Here is a 14990-nt window from a genome sequence, read left to right as displayed (position 1 = left end):
CCAGAAGACTAGAGAAGGCTCGCGCGCGCGCGCGCGCGCGCACACACACACACACACACACACACACGTAAGCATGAAAGCCAGCTTTCTGCTTTAGAATTCTTTTTTCCTTTCTTTGTCGGTTGGTTTTATTTTTGTTTGTTTTCTGAGACGGGTTTCTTTGGCTGTGTGATTTGTGTGCATTCCTGGCTGTCCTGGAACTTGATCTGTAGACCAGGCTGGTCTTGAACTCACAGAGTTCCGCCAGCCACTGATCCTGAGTGCTGCTCTCTCAGACTCACGGAGGCTTCCTTCCATGCAAAGAAAAAAGTATGAAGGTGAAAGCCAACCAAGGAAAAGGGAAAACAACTTATGGCACGCTTAGACAAAGAAAGGGACCTTACTCAATGTCGGGTAAGCAAATCGCCCAGGGCCCTGGGATCCAGGGACGCTCCCAGTGGCTGCCAGGCCAGAACAAAGCACACAGTCCCCACAGCTCTCGCTTCACTTAGGCCGATGCTATTCTTATCACGGGAAGGAAGTGGGGACATGTCTCAAAAGCAGACCTCAGTTTCCAGCCTCCACCCATCCATGGACCCCTCCCCTCCACAGAAAGGATCCCGCAAGGCGGAGATCCGGAACTTCCGGAAGCGTGGGCGTCGTTTCCGAGGGGGACGGGCTTCCAGACGGACCGGAGGCTGACGGTGGGTTCCGCGCGGTGCCGGTCGTGAGGGCGATGCGCGCGTCTCCCGCCGCCCCGGGTGCGGAGCGCGGCGGCCCCGGGAGGGCGGGAGGGAGGAGGGCGGCTCGGGCCGCGGGGCGCGCGCTCCGGAGCGCCCCCTGCAGGCGGTGCCCGAGGCTGGCGCAGGAGGAGGAGTCAGGCAGGGGCAGGGCGCGTGCGGCCCGGGACATCTGACTTCCTCCCGGGCGGCCCGGAGACGCTGACATCGCAGGCCGGCGGGCAGGGCGGCGATGGGGACGCCCTGGCGAGTGAGTCAGGTTAAGATTTGGAGGTGGAGAGCAGGACCTGGGTTTGTTTTGTTTTTCCAGACAGGGTTTGTCTCCGTAGTTCTGACTGTCCTAGAGACCACACCGGCCTGGCACCTAGAGCTGCCTGCCTTCTGAAAGGATGAAATGCAGCCCAACTCTCTAATGACCACTCAAAGTTAGAAATTTAAAAATATCCACCAGCATGTATTTAAAAATCACCCTAGCTGCATGCAAAGCTCAGGAAAAAGAAAACACATGAAATAGCTTGCTCACGGTGACCGGTTTCTGGAAATTATTATTATTATTCATAACCACCCAGTTTCTGGGGAATGTTGTTATCCACAATAACAGTCTGGGAATTGTTATGGGTCATCCTGTCCACGAAGACAATTAATAACTAAAAGATATGGGATCATATGGGATCATGGTAAGAAGGGAAAGCCAGAAAGAACAAGTGCCTCTGCCAATAGATACAGATAGCTCCCTGACTGGAGACGACATTCTCCCTGCTCCCCATTATCTTAAGGACAAGGCCACTGAGCCCGCTGGTCCAAGAGAAAGAAAAACCCCTAACCTTGCAGGTGCGCTAAATAATCCCGCCTTGTAAAAACTGTGTCCTCTATGAAATCTCTGTACCCTTGGAAACCTTATTAACCATCCAAGTTTGGAACTGTCCCATGACCTTGCTTTTAGGCCTAGTGAGAATAACAGGCTAGCGTTGAAACTGGCCTTGTTAGCTTTGATGTAAGTCCTATAAAAGCTGTCTCAATTCTGCCCTCCAGGTCCTCAGCCCTCTACCCATGCCTGGGGTGTGACTGTGGACCCCAGTGCACTTGGGATAAAAACTCCTCATGCTATTTGCATGGAGACCGCTCCTCGTGAGTAATTTGGGTGTCGCCTTTGCTAAGTGGAAGTGTGAAGGTCCTCGCTCTGCGGGTCTTTCAGTTCCTGCCAGGGAGTAGGTTAGAACGGTGGGAAAAGTTGGGTTCCTAACAGAATAGCTCTGAAGATACAAACCATTACTTTGATAATCTTATTACTGGATTACAGGAGTTTTGAGTGCAAAGTCCTGATTGCTCTGGGGATAAGCTTTATAATGTGGATTAATGATTTTTTCAGTACAGAGTCCTAAACACCCTCAGAAGTCCCCACCAGACTCCACGTTTTACTCTCTCACATTTGGGAACTAGATTTCAACATGAACTTTACAGGCGTGGAAACCAGATCAATATTAAGTAATGATTCCAAAGTTTCTGGCCTAAATGACTCTTACACTAAACAAGTACAGACTATCGGAGGCTAAGAGTACTTTCCCCTTCCTGTTAAAAATCAGATCAGGGGTTTGATGCCCAATGTCCACATTGCTTTTCACAAAGATCTGTAACTCTAGTTGCTTTGGATTCAATACTTTCTCCTGGCTGCCACAGGTACTAGGCAAGAATGTAGGTACACAAACATACATGCAGGCAAATACTCAGGTAAAAACAGTTTTGAAACAGATACTTAAAAATAAAAAAACAGGGAGCATCAGTTTCTTCCCAATTATGAGAACTTATGTGTTGTTTGGTGACTGTAGAAAGTTCAGAACACGTACAAGATATTTTAAGAGTACAATAAAAATCAGCTAATCTCGGTTCTCAAGATTTTGTTGTTTCCTACACTTGTTTTCTGTTCATGCTTTTACATGACAACATCCTGATCACAGTGTACCATATCCTTTTTCAATTGGATGCTAGCATGAAAGAAACGACTGTATTAGGACATTCTTTACAACAGCCATCTTTTTCTGTACCAGAAACCCTCAGACACAATTCTAGAAAACCAGAGATAACGTCCTATTATGTTTAAGTTTTGTGTGTTCTTTAGGTTTACATGTACTTGACATCTTGGCTCAGGAGTAGGTCTTCATAAAGCTGAATAGTTTGTACAAGACAAAAGTAGGCATGGTAACTGCAGATGGGATGTTGGTACGTCTCCCAGGCTGTTAGATCCAAGGCGTTCTGCCCATTGCTTTCACTGAGGGCTTCTTGAACCAGGAAGACTGCCAGCAGGACTGTTTTTTCTCTGTGAATGATCTTTTTATACTTTTAAAGATAAAGTGAACATGTTCACTACTATTCTTAAGCGTAGTGATTATTTATTTGAAGGGCCTCAACTAGTCGTCTTACTAATCTTCTACCCCAAGCCTTTTTGACTTCCTCATGTACCTTATCAAAGCTCCAGCCGAAAGAGTTTCTCACCATTTATCTGCTCACTCCTTGTCCAACTCTCATACCAACCAGTGAGAGGTTACCCATGTTCAGGTCAGCTGTGTCTGTGGGTGTCTGCAGCCTGGTCATGACCCCCTTTTTTTATCACTCCTCTCTGCACCTGGATTCCAGTTCAGCTCAGTGTTTAGCTGTGGGTGTCTGCTTCTGTTTCCATCAGCTGCTAGATGAGGGCTCTAGGATAGCATATAATGTAGTCATCAATCTCTTTATCAAGGAAAGTTAGCCTCTCCACTGTTGCTCAGATGGTTAGTTGGGGTCATCCCTGTAGGTCTCTGGACATTTCTCTAGAGTCAGTTTTCTCTTCAAACCTATGATGGCTCCCTCTATTATGGTCTCTCTTTTTTTGCTCTTGTCTATTTGTCCCCCGACTCAATCTTCCTGATCCTAAATGTTCTCCTCTCCTCCCCTTCTCTTTCCCCTAACCCCCTCTCCACTCACTGCCCCTCCCCACTCCCAGTATGCTCAGGAGATCTTGTTCCTTTCCCCTTCTGTGAGGGACCTTGTATGATTCTCTTAGCTTCCTCTTGTATCCTAGTCTCTCTGGCTGTGTGGATTGTAGGCTGGCGATCCTTTGCGCTATGTCTAAAACCCATATGAGTGAGTACATGCCATGCTCCATTCCTCTTTTTGTGTCTCGGTTACCTCATTCAGGATGGTTTCTTCAAGTTCTACATATTTGCCTTGGCCCCTCTTTTCAGTATCTTTTCTTTATAAGCAACATTTAATTACTTTAAGATTTTTATCTTATACATTCATACATTCATCTACATATGTATGTGCACATTTGTGGGTGCCCGGGGAGATAGAGTTACAAGTGTATATGAGCCACCCGATATCGGTGCTGGGAACCAAACTCAGGAGCTCTGCACGAACAGCAAGTGCCCATAGCTGCTCAGCTGTGTCTCCAGCTTTTACAAAACCTCCACAGTTAGGCTGAACATAGGCTGAGCTGAAGAAACAAGCTTGTGACCAAACTGCTAATGTTGGAACCAGTAGGGTTAGGAGTTCCAGGCCAGCCTGGCACCTAGAATGAGAAGGATTAAAATGACACAGTTGCCACATTTTGTTAGTTTTTCCTGTGGTTTTGCTTAATGCTATTATTGCTTTGGCAGATCAACACCACAGCGCTGATTTCCTTTTGTTTGAAGGGGGCTGTTATGTTGAAAATTGAGCTTGGCCTTGTACGTGCTTGGCAAGTGCTTGATCACTAAGCCAATTTCCCTGCCAACATGATGGCGTCTAATGGCTGGACTGCTGTTGTCAACCTCTCGAGGTGATGAAAGGACATCTTATTTCTCGTCCTCAGGCTTGTAATTAGTTCCTTGAGAAATGGATCCTACAGATAGACAGGATGAACAGAGCTTAGCAGATTGACCACCAAAGAGTCAGCAAGATGTCAGTGCTGGAGCTCTTGAGCAGAGTGTGTGCTTAGCCTTTGTAAAGCCCTAAATGCAGTCTCCACTAAACACAGTGGTGGTGGAAACTGTCTGTAAATCTCGTTTTTGTAATTGTAGCGTGTGGGTCATACCTAGGACAACATTCACAGTAGGCTAGCGTTCACACTGAGTATGCCCTATGCATCTTTTACATCTTGTTCAGCTGAGATAGTAGGTAGTGAGCCTCCACAGCTGCTGAGAATTATTTAACAATCATGTGCTTTCTGTCAATTCCATGTTGGAAAATACATCTTCAAGTAAAGCGTGTTACTTGAGTATTATAAATTACTTCTTAATTTTTGTGGCCAGGTTTTGTTAAAGTTTAAATAAAGCAGGACAGGGATTTAGGAAGGATGTGGTATGACGGCCTTAGGAATGCTGTAGGTAATCTGGGATCCATCGTCTCCTGACATCCTGTACCTAGGTGTCTGCGGCTCTTGACCACCCACAGAAGCTGCCTATCTTGCCGGACAGGGCACCGTGCACTTCCCTGGCTTTTCCCTAGGAACTGGAAACTAGAAACAGTGTGGTGCGGTTAGGAACACCCTTTACGAACATGCCAAGGATGATTTACTTTAGCAATTCTATACTTTATGGAATTAGTCAGCTCTAACCATCAGCTTGACAGTAGCCGTCAGAGTCCTCTGAGTAGGGAGGCTCAACTGAGGAATTATGCAGATAATACTGGTCTACAGACTGATCTGTGATGAATTGCCTTGACTCTTATTGTGATGTCCAAGGGCCTAGCCCAGTTAGGGCAACACCATTCCCTGGGCAGATGGTCCTGCATTGTAATAAAAAGCTAATTAAGCAGAAGCCAGTGACGGAGTCAGCGAGCATCATTCCTGTGTGGTTTCTGTCTTTGAGTTGATGGAAGTGTAAGCCAAATAAATCCTTTCCGTCCCTAAGTCACTTCTGCTCAGAATGTTTCATCACAGCAACAGAAATGAAGTCAGGACAGAAACAGGAAGTAGAATGCAAGGGTTTTACATTCATACAGCTGAATGTATTTTCACATGCAATTCTAGGACCTGGGGAGTAGAGGCAGGAGGATGGAGGAACAGAGCAAGCCTAGGCTGGCCAGACCATCAGACGAGAGAGATGGGAGACACAGGGTCGGGAAGATGGATATAATCTGTTGGTCCTTTGCTTTTGTCCAGGAGTGTCCTCCTTGTCTATGAAATGCAGCTATCAAGGCAGTTGGACCTGTTTCCTGAATGCACAGTGACCCTTCTGTTATTTAAAGGTGTGAAAAATGCAGGGGACCTGAAAAGAAAAGCCATGGAAGGATCGATCACCGGCTCATTGATAAACCCTAATGTGGTAAATACAAACTGGGAGAATGAATTAGCCGTGCCAGACATTCAAGAATATGCTACTTTTACCCTGAAATTCTCTTATATCCAGGTGAAAAGTGTTTGTTGAAAACACACTTGGTGTCAGAAGGGCTGTGGCCTAGCTGTGACCACGTGCGTTTTTGTAGATGTCTGAGTTTCTTGCTTCTTACGTGTGAAGTGTGTGAGGCTGCAGAAGTCATAGTGTCTTTTGCTGTGAGGAGACGCCATCACTAAGGTGGCTCATAAAAAAGTATCTAACAGGGGGAGGCTTACAGTTTCAGAGGGTTAGTCTGTGACTATCATGGCAGGGGGGGAGGCAGGAGGCAGGCAGCAGGCATGGCCTGGGGCGGAAGCTAAGGGCTTACATCTTGTTCACAAGATAGATACATAGAATGCAACTGGACCTAGTGTGGACTTTGAGGTTTCAAAATCCCATCCCCCGTAACACCTTCACCCCAGTGACCCCAGTGAAACCTCAAAGCTCACCCAGTGACACACCTCTCCAACAAGGTCATGCCTCCTGTGACGGCTACTTGTGGTTGTCTACTGACTACATCCAGAATGCACTAAACCCCAAAAATGACTGGGCATACCTTTGAAGGACTTTCTGCTTAATTGGATTATTTGAAGTTAGAAGATATGCTTCTAACCCAGATCTTTAAGGTAGGAAGTCACACCTTTAATCTGGGACTCCCCTTCTGCTTGGAAGCATATATAAAGGACATGGAAAATGGAACTTGCTCAACTATGGGCTCCTGTACAATAGAAAAATAAATCACAATCAAATCAAAGGCAAAGCAAACTCCAGCTGTGTAAAGAACTCACTGTCCAATGTCTGGGACCCACTCACGGTGTTCTGGACTCCCGCAAAGGGCTGGGGTCACTTCTGCAGATCCGCCCTCTGCAGCACACACAGCTGTCTTCAGGCTCTGACAGGGTCCACACTCCACCGCTGCCGCTGTTCTCAGTGGTCATACCATGGTCCTGCATCTCCAGAACGCTGGAGTCTTCTGCAGCTGGGCCACACTGTCACCGGTGCCCTCTCCTGGCCTGTCACAGTACCCAGCCTCAGCTGCTCTCCATGACCCTTGATGCCTTCAAAACCAGCACCACCTGAGTGACTCTTTACACTACCAAGCTTGGCCGCCAGCACAAGGAACAACCTTGACTACATCTGGAACACAGTCTGTGTGCTCTCAGGGAACGCCTCCCAGGACTAAAGGTTTCTTTTCAATAGTGATGGCCCCTTGTTAATCATGGCTGACTTCAGTCCCAGCTTACCAGATACCATAGATTTTTCAAACAAAAGACCACAGCACAGAGTCTTTGCTTCCCTGTGAAACCTCAGAAGCCTCAACATTTTTATCTTCCAAGCTCCCACAAACAGTGCCCTGAGGTCTCAATACCCCGGGGGCTTTTGTAGCCCAAAGTTACAAGGTCTTTCCACAGGCCTCCCCAAAACACATGGTCAGGCCTGTGTTAGCCTAACTCCACTATCCTGGTACCAACTCCTTTCTTAGTCAGGGTTACAATTGCTGTGATGAAACACCATGACGAAACCAAGTCGGGAAGGAAAGGGTTTATTCAGCTTATGCTTCCAGATCACTCTTCATTATCAGAGGGACTCAGGACTGTAACTCAGACAGTCAGGATCCTGGAGGCAGAAGCTTACACACAAGCCTAGGAGGATTAATACTTAATCACTTGCCCTTCTGGCTTGCTCAGCCTGCTTTCTTATGCAACCCAGGAGCTCTTGCCCAGGGGTGGCCACACCCACACTAGGCTGGGCCCTCTCATACCAGTCACCAATTAAGAAAATGTCTACCTATAGCCTGATCTTACTGACACATTTTCTAAATTGAGGTTTCTATTGCTACTAGCTGAAGAACTCACAGCCATCTCTGTATGATGTGATCTTCTGTTGTATGCATTCTGAGTCTCCTAACATTCTACTGTCCTGCACGGGGAGGACTGTGCATAGTTTCCCTGATAGGTTAGACAGTTAGCAGCTTGCCTGATTCCCCACCTGGTAAGCAGTGGGGCTGTGATTGGACACCACCACCACCCCGCCCTCAGCATCTCGGTTGCCTGGTTGTTACATGAGCAACCTGACTTCATTGAGTCTGTGGGATTAAAGAGAACAGCGTTGTTGTGTGGGATATGGCCTGTTCTGTATTAGCCTGCAAGGGCCCTGCAGCTCTAAAGTTCTGTCACATTGCGTGTTTCAACAGCCATTAAGGCCGGTTTTAAAATTCTGCCCATAGGAATGGTGAGCAAATATACAGCTGGAATAGAGTTAAGTCAGGAGGGCATGTGGTTGAGGAAGCTCCTGATTCTGTGCTAATCTGTTTTCTCTCTGGTAGATCGTCGATCCATTTCAGATACTTGTGGCAGCAAACAAAGCTATTCATCTCCACAAACTGGGAAAAATGAAGACGAGGACTCTGTCTACTGAAATTATCTTCAACCTCTCCCCAAATAATAATGTAATGTGGTGGCTGACTTTATTTCTGTTAGGCTTCTCATTGTAAAATGTGCCCACCCCACCCCCCCATTTAGCACTGGGGCCCAGGTTCCTCCAAGCCAGCTGTTAGTACTAAGCCAAAGTAGTTATGTAGAGAGGTCTAGCAGAGCCATTTAGTGCTGCTAGCAGCTGTGGAGTCAGTCTCCTAGTCAGTCAAGGTTTAAACCCCTGAGCAGTTTTGCTTAAGAGACTGGCAGAAATCCCCACATGATAAAACATGAGGTCTAGATGACTAAGACAAAAGTTAAGCTGCCCTAAGATAAATGACTGTAGGGATACAAATTATGGTCTGGAAGGTCACTTGGAGATAGAGGCAGGGCGGTAATGTGCAAAGCCAAGCAGTCTGGGCTTGATCCAGAGGAGCAAAGTGCGACTGCAGGCAGGGACTGTGGGTGCTGGGCAGGGACTGAGAGCTGAGGGCAAATACGCTGTGAGGGACAGGGAGGCCAACTGAGCAGGCCAGGAGAGTTCCAGAGTGAAGATGCTGACTGTTGGCTTTTGGTGTTTGTCATAGATTTCAGAGGCTTTGAAGAAATTTGGTATCTCAGAGTGTGATACTTCAGTTCTGATAGTTTACGTTGAGGAGGAAGAAAAACAAACACACCTTGAACACCTAACATCTCAAGTGGACGGCCAGCAGGTGCCTCTGGAATGTCTTCCAGAAGTAACAAAGCTCTCAGAAGTCAAAAAGGTTTGTAACACACTTTCAGGAGTTCAGTGGAGGGCTGGGCCGTGGTAGCACATGCTTTTAATCCCAGCACTCAGGAGGCAGAGGCAGGGGGTCTCTGTGAGTTCGAGACTAGCCTGGTCTAAGAGCAAGTTCGAGGACAGGCTCCAAAGCCACAGAGAAACCCTGTCTGGAAAAACCAAAAAACAAAAAAGAAAAGAAAAAAAGAAAAGAAAGGTTCAGTAGATGAGTTATGCTAATGCTGTTTGTCCATCACTTTTACTCATATCTGCCTTCTCTCTTGTCTCCAATGCCTTTTGAGCTTTGAAGAAATAGTGTGGGGGTCGGTAGTGGACATAGCAGTTAAGAACCTGGGTCTCGTTCCTAGCACATTCATAACCATCTGTAACTCCAGTTCCACGGGATCTGATGCCCACTTCTGGCCTTCATGGGAACTGCACACACCTAGTACACACATATAGAGGCAAAACACCCTTACAAGAAAATAAAGAGAGGTTTAGACATGTTAGAATAATTATACAGACACTTCATGAGTGAAAAGAACTGGGACTTACACGTTTGTGGATGTCATTCAGAAAGGAGTCAATGGGAACGGTAAGAAAAGGGATCTCTTTCGATATTCAGTGAGTGTATGAAGTTTATACCTAGGTGTGGACTCTTAAAATTGATACAAATGTGATTTGTATGTTCAGGAAATTTGTTTTTTATATTAATAACTACACTTAAAAAGGACATTATCCATGTATGTTAAATTACCACCTACTTGAAAACTTTAAACATTTGTGATTTCAAATCATTAATGCCATAATAAAGGGTAATGCCACATGTTAATGGAAATGTAATAACAGTGTGTGGACATGTCAGCACTCATAGATTGTCATTCACTTTTACAGATATATAAACTGTCATCACAAGAAGAGAGTATTGGGACATTATTGGATGCTATCATTTGTAGGATGTCAACAAAGGATGTTCTATAAGATCCTCAAAACATCAACAGAAAATTTCAGAGTCAATCACCAGCTGGGTTGTTTTTTTCTTTTCTTTTTTTCCTGGTTCTAAAATTAACATATCATTGAAAAGGGGAGAAATAAACCACTACTATCCCTACATTGTTTCACTTCCTAAAGATAGCCCCTGTCACTGTTTTAGTGGTTGACTTCTGGTCTCTGTTTGCATTTCAATACATTTTATTTGTGTACAAGTGTAATACATATAACACAGAGTGCAAGCACCTAATGAAGACTGCAGTGTGCAGGGCTCTTCCATTAACTTACCCACCCCTCTGCACCTCACCTGATGCTGCTGGCTTCTCCACACAGCCCTGGTAAGCTTCTGATACTCACTATTTCCTTAACCCTAAACCTGGTACGCTGACTCACTCCTGCAGCCCAGGCACTCAGGAGGCTGAGGAAGGCGAAAATATGCCACAAGTTCCACATCAGCCTGGAGTGCCAGGCCAAATCCCGTCTCAATGGCTGAATAATAAACCATTTACTTCTCAAATCCCTTGTGCCCACTTTACACCCAAGGCCAGTTTTAAAAAGAGTGTAGTAACACTAACTATCCCAGGGTCAGGTAGTTAGTACAAAACCTCATTTCACGGTTTCATTTTTCCCTCATTTTATCTTGTATTTCAATCCTATTGGTAATATAGGTATGGTCTAGGGTCAGCAAAGGTCTGTGAAGAGCCAGATGAGTGCTTTTCCTCTCTAAGGCCGTCTGGTTCCTGCTGCAGTCACAGAGAACATGTACATAGTGAATGGCCTCCATCCAGTAAACCGTGACCTGAACAAATGGTGTGCAGCACGCTAATGAGGCTGGCCTGTGGCCCGGTTAGTTAGGCCACAGTGACAGCCAGTCCCTAAAGCTCACTGGCTCACTACAGCAGAGGCAGCTGTGACCTTCATGACAGTGTGGGTCAGAGGGAAAACTCAAGCACTGCTTTTGGAGCCCTGTCTGAGCCTCTCAGCTGGGCTTCTAGGTTACTGCACGGCTGGACAGCTCTGGGGATGGCACAGTAGCTAAACAGCATACACATGGGAGTGACCGGTACTGTTCCCTCATTTCATTCAAACAACTTCAAAAACGGTGGCTCTGTGTTCTTGCCACATGCAGGCTCCACCCCATTGTCCCCGTCTAGAGCCGTGGTGTAAAGCCATGGGCCCTCTCACAGTGCAGTTCTCTAGGTATCCCCAGTTCAGAATGGCCTTCTGAGTCACACCTGAGTGCCCTGGGGGCAGAGGGTCATGCAGCACAAGTGGCACTTGCCCCAGATTGTCCCAAGTAAAGAAGTCTTGATGCCTCTTCCAACTGTTACAGAGGGATGCGGCATGGTCTCAGCATCCCTGCTGTCAAGAGGGACCACACTCAGTGTGCAGCTGAACTTGAGCTCAGGGGAGTGCAGACCCCTGGGGTGGAGACTGCTGGGCTTTGGGTGATGGAGATCTTCCCCATCACCCAAGGAGGCTGGCCTAGGGTAGGATGGACAGAAATCCTACTGTGGTGACCATCAGGCCAGGATCAAGGAGCCCCCATGTAGCAAGAGAGGCGTATAGTTCCAGGAATGAAGTCACCTATATAGCACGGGGTGTCTGTAGTTGAAATTGGTCCATGACAAGGTTTGTCAGCAGGCCAAGGCAGGGTTTAGCTTGGCTGAGCCCTCTGGAATTAAATTGTCTGAGGTAATGCCATGAAGAAACAAGACCATCAATATTGCACAAGAGCCAGGGATTACTGGCTCAGGGGTCTCTAGCCTAGGTTGGGAGACAAAGTAAGATAGCCCACATCTGTAATAATACCCCGGTGTTACAGATGACTAGCTGGAGAAGAGGGACAGCCTTGCAGATAGAAGCACAGAGTCAAGGCACGTCCCAGCCCAGCCTCGGATCAGGTGTGCAGGATGGCACAGTCAGGTGGCTCGAGCACCTGAGTTCCCAGAGTCCCTGAGCCTTTGAACTCAGGCTGGGTACAGTCTGAATTCCCGGACTGCCAACTGTGCTTCCAACCCTCCTCCCCATCCCCTCAGAAATACAGAGCTATACACTTGGCCTCCTTGAAGTGTGAGATGGGCCACAACAGCTCTACCAGACTGGCCACCATGAGGCGTCGGTTACACCCAGGTCTTCCCATGCCATCAGCCCTCACTTTATCCTAGCCAGCTTCCTGCTCTGCTATGACAGAAAATGTCTGATGGGCTTCCTCTCAGTTCCAAACCCAGTGTCTGGTCTGTGACCCTACAGGTCTTGTAAGCACAAAATACATTTGTCCAAATCTGGCTTGTTCCGCAGATACCACCTACAGTGCTAGGAACAACCTGTTATTCATGGTTTACCTTATCTTTGGCTGCTCTGCAAAGCTCTTGAGCCTTGCCCAGCTGGCTGTGGAACATAGATATCTGGCACTTCAGCCAACTTAGGTGTTCCCAAGGATAGGTGAGCAGCCCCCTCTGGCAGAAACTGCTGGTCCCCAAACTCAAAAGTGAATGCATGCAGTAGTATTTTGCACTGTTTCGAATGCAACAGTAACGTTGGGTTCAGTAAATAAATCCCAGGCTCCCCATAAACGCAGAGTGTGGCAGAGGCCCCATCAATCCCACCATCGCATGCATTAGAATCTGGGATGCACCAGCAAGGAGCTTTTATTGTTTATCACACTGACCTCATAGGGTTCACTGGTTCCTCTAGAGTGGAGTGGGCACAGCTGGCTGTACAGCAGAGCAGGTCCCAGCCCCACTTCCTAGGCAGAAGGCAGGGAGTACTTTAACTGAACTATAGGAATACCCAGTAACCGCCAGAACACACTCATGAAGTACTGGCCTGTCCTCCAGAAGCCCATGTTCAGGTAGAGGGTCACAGCTCCTTGCTGCATGGCACTGGTCTCAAGGGACGACATCGCTGTAGCCCTGGTCCCGTGCAAACTGGAGGACAGTTCTGACCAGCGCTTTCGCTATCCCCTGTCCTCGATGCTGTGAGGACACAGACAGGCGAAAGAGCTCCAGCTGCTTCCTCCCTGGTGGGGCATCCTTGACTGGCAGACCTGCCACCATGCCCACCACCTGGTCCCCAGACTCAGCCACCCAGAACCCTGAGCCTCTCACTCAGGTAGGACTTGCTGATGTCAGCCATGTCTGTGTGCAAACACTTGGCCACATACGCCTTCCAGGGCTGTCTGGCAAGGAGCCACAAGAGTAGGAGCAGAAAGAAGATGTATATAATAGCTAGCAGCCAGGAGTCAGACACCAGGACCACGGCAAGCGGCCCCCCAAGTAAGAGCAGGAGCGTTTGGGGCAGTTTCAGTGCGTGGCGGAAGGTGGCGGGGATGTGCTCCTCCATGCCCCTGATGAACAGGTCCAGTACCCTATTGTGGTCTCTGTCCTGGTACTGGCGGATGTGATAAGGAGCCATGGGAGAATGCTGGGTCTCAGATCTCGGCATCCACGAGAGACAGCTCTATCTGCCTGCACAGCTTCCCTGAGCCCTGCAGAAGAGAAGCCGTGTGAGTCCTCTGCAGTTCCTCCTCCCAACACCCACAGGCTGTTCTAGGGTGTGTTTTTCTGTATCCACAGGGAAGACATTGTATCAGCAGCCTGCCTCCTCCTCTTTCTAGCCCCTAGCCATGGTGTCCTGGGCCTGTCCCCTCTCTCTGAGCAGGTATCTTCACTTGTAGATCAGGAAGAAAGATGTCTGGTTTCCATTCTATGACTGTATCCAGCACCCACATGAACAGTTCCTTCTCTGTTCTTCCCCGGTTCAAGCTCTTTGGTCTTCAGTACTGAGATGGCACTTTTGTGCAGGGAGACGTGATGTCCCGAGATCTCTGTTTCCTATTCAGGGTCGCTACATCACAGTGCTGCCTTCCCAACCCAAGTTTCAGCAAAGCCTCTTCCTCCCTCTACTAGAAAGGCACTGGGTTAAACCCCAAACACCCCACCTTTAAATACTGTGATACTGGCTCCAACCTTGCCTCTCTTTTCTCTCACCTGGTATCACAGTCAGGAGGGTCTGGAATGTCCTCATCTCTGAGTAGCATTAAGCAGACACTGCCATCTGCCCTCCCTGGGGGCAGGAGACCTAGGGACGCCAATTCATTGGTGCCTCCAGAATAAGTGTAAATCAAAGGCCAAGAACTGGAATGTGACCTTGGAGGTGGCACACATCCATTTTCCTTGTGACCCCTATGGAATGCACCCAGATGAGCACATCAGGCAGGACACATCGGGCCCTATCCTTGTGAAGCATGCCATCTGCTTCCTGTTTCCTTCACTTCTTAGTGTTTGTCTCCAATTTCCAGCCTGGTTGCCTAAATGCACCTGTTAAAGACAGTGGTTCTCAACCTGTGGGTGGGGACCCAGGGCTATTACTGAATGACCCTTTCACAGGGGTCTCCTAACACCATAGGAAATATCAGATGTTCACATTGTAATTTGTAAGGGTAGCAAATTACAGTTATGAAGTATCAGTGAAAATAATTTTATAGTCCACAACTCGAGGAAATGTATTAAAGGCTTATAGCATTAGGAAATTTGAGAACCACTGAGCTAGGAGGAACCTGGGGTCTGTACGTCCTGGCTCAGTAAGGGCCTCCATCCCTGCCTTGCCTGTACCTGCTCCTACTCAGGAGGATCTGTGGTCCACACTGACATCCCCACTCCTCATCCACCGTGTGGAGGACACAACTGTGGTCTGTGAGTCCTGGTCAGTCCCAGCAGATCCCAGCAGGGCCGTTGCTGGAGCTCTGGACTGTGCTCACATCCAAGGATCTTCT

The 14990-nt window shown here is 47.7% G+C and overlaps 2 protein-coding genes across 2 annotated transcripts; one reads left to right on the top strand and one right to left on the bottom strand.

The window, feature by feature from the left end:
• Positions 1–5786: 5786 nt before the first annotated feature.
• Tprkb (TP53RK binding protein) lies at positions 5787–10334 on the top strand. Its single transcript, XM_051202855.1, has 4 exons — positions 5787–5998; positions 8376–8498; positions 9051–9227; positions 10118–10334. The coding sequence occupies exons 1-4, from the start codon at positions 5858–5860 to the stop codon at positions 10202–10204; spliced, it is 528 nt and encodes a 175-aa protein (XP_051058812.1). The 5' UTR covers positions 5787–5857; the 3' UTR covers positions 10205–10334.
• A 2539-nt stretch (positions 10335–12873) lies between these two features.
• On the bottom strand, positions 12874–13748 carry LOC127235540 (probable N-acetyltransferase CML1). The gene is given in 3 exon segments (XM_051202870.1): positions 12874–13109; positions 13111–13314; positions 13316–13748. Coding segments are annotated over 3 exon segments (696 nt in total). The 5' UTR covers positions 13661–13748; the 3' UTR covers positions 12874–12962.
• Positions 13749–14990: the final 1242 nt, after the last annotated feature.

This window comes from Phodopus roborovskii, unplaced genomic scaffold (genome assembly GCF_943737965.1).
Source record: "Phodopus roborovskii unplaced genomic scaffold, PHOROB, whole genome shotgun sequence".
Taxonomy (NCBI): Eukaryota; Metazoa; Chordata; class Mammalia; order Rodentia; family Cricetidae; genus Phodopus; species Phodopus roborovskii.
Note: the sequence above shows the minus strand (reverse complement) of the source record. Positions and strands in the feature narration are given on the sequence as shown.

What these genes read in the sequence shown, in the direction of transcription:
- Tprkb (XM_051202855.1), top strand. Translation starts at nt 5,858, where the DNA reads ATGCAGCTATCAAGGCAGTTGGACCTGTTTCCTGAATGCACAGTGACC. An exon ending in CATTGATAAACCCTAATGTG is followed by an intron (nt 5,999 to 8,375) that starts GTAAATACAAAC and finishes TCTCTCTGGTAG; the next exon opens with ATCGTCGATCCATTTCAGAT. An exon ending in ACCTCTCCCCAAATAATAAT is followed by an intron (nt 8,499 to 9,050) that starts GTAATGTGGTGG and finishes TGTTTGTCATAG; the next exon opens with ATTTCAGAGGCTTTGAAGAA.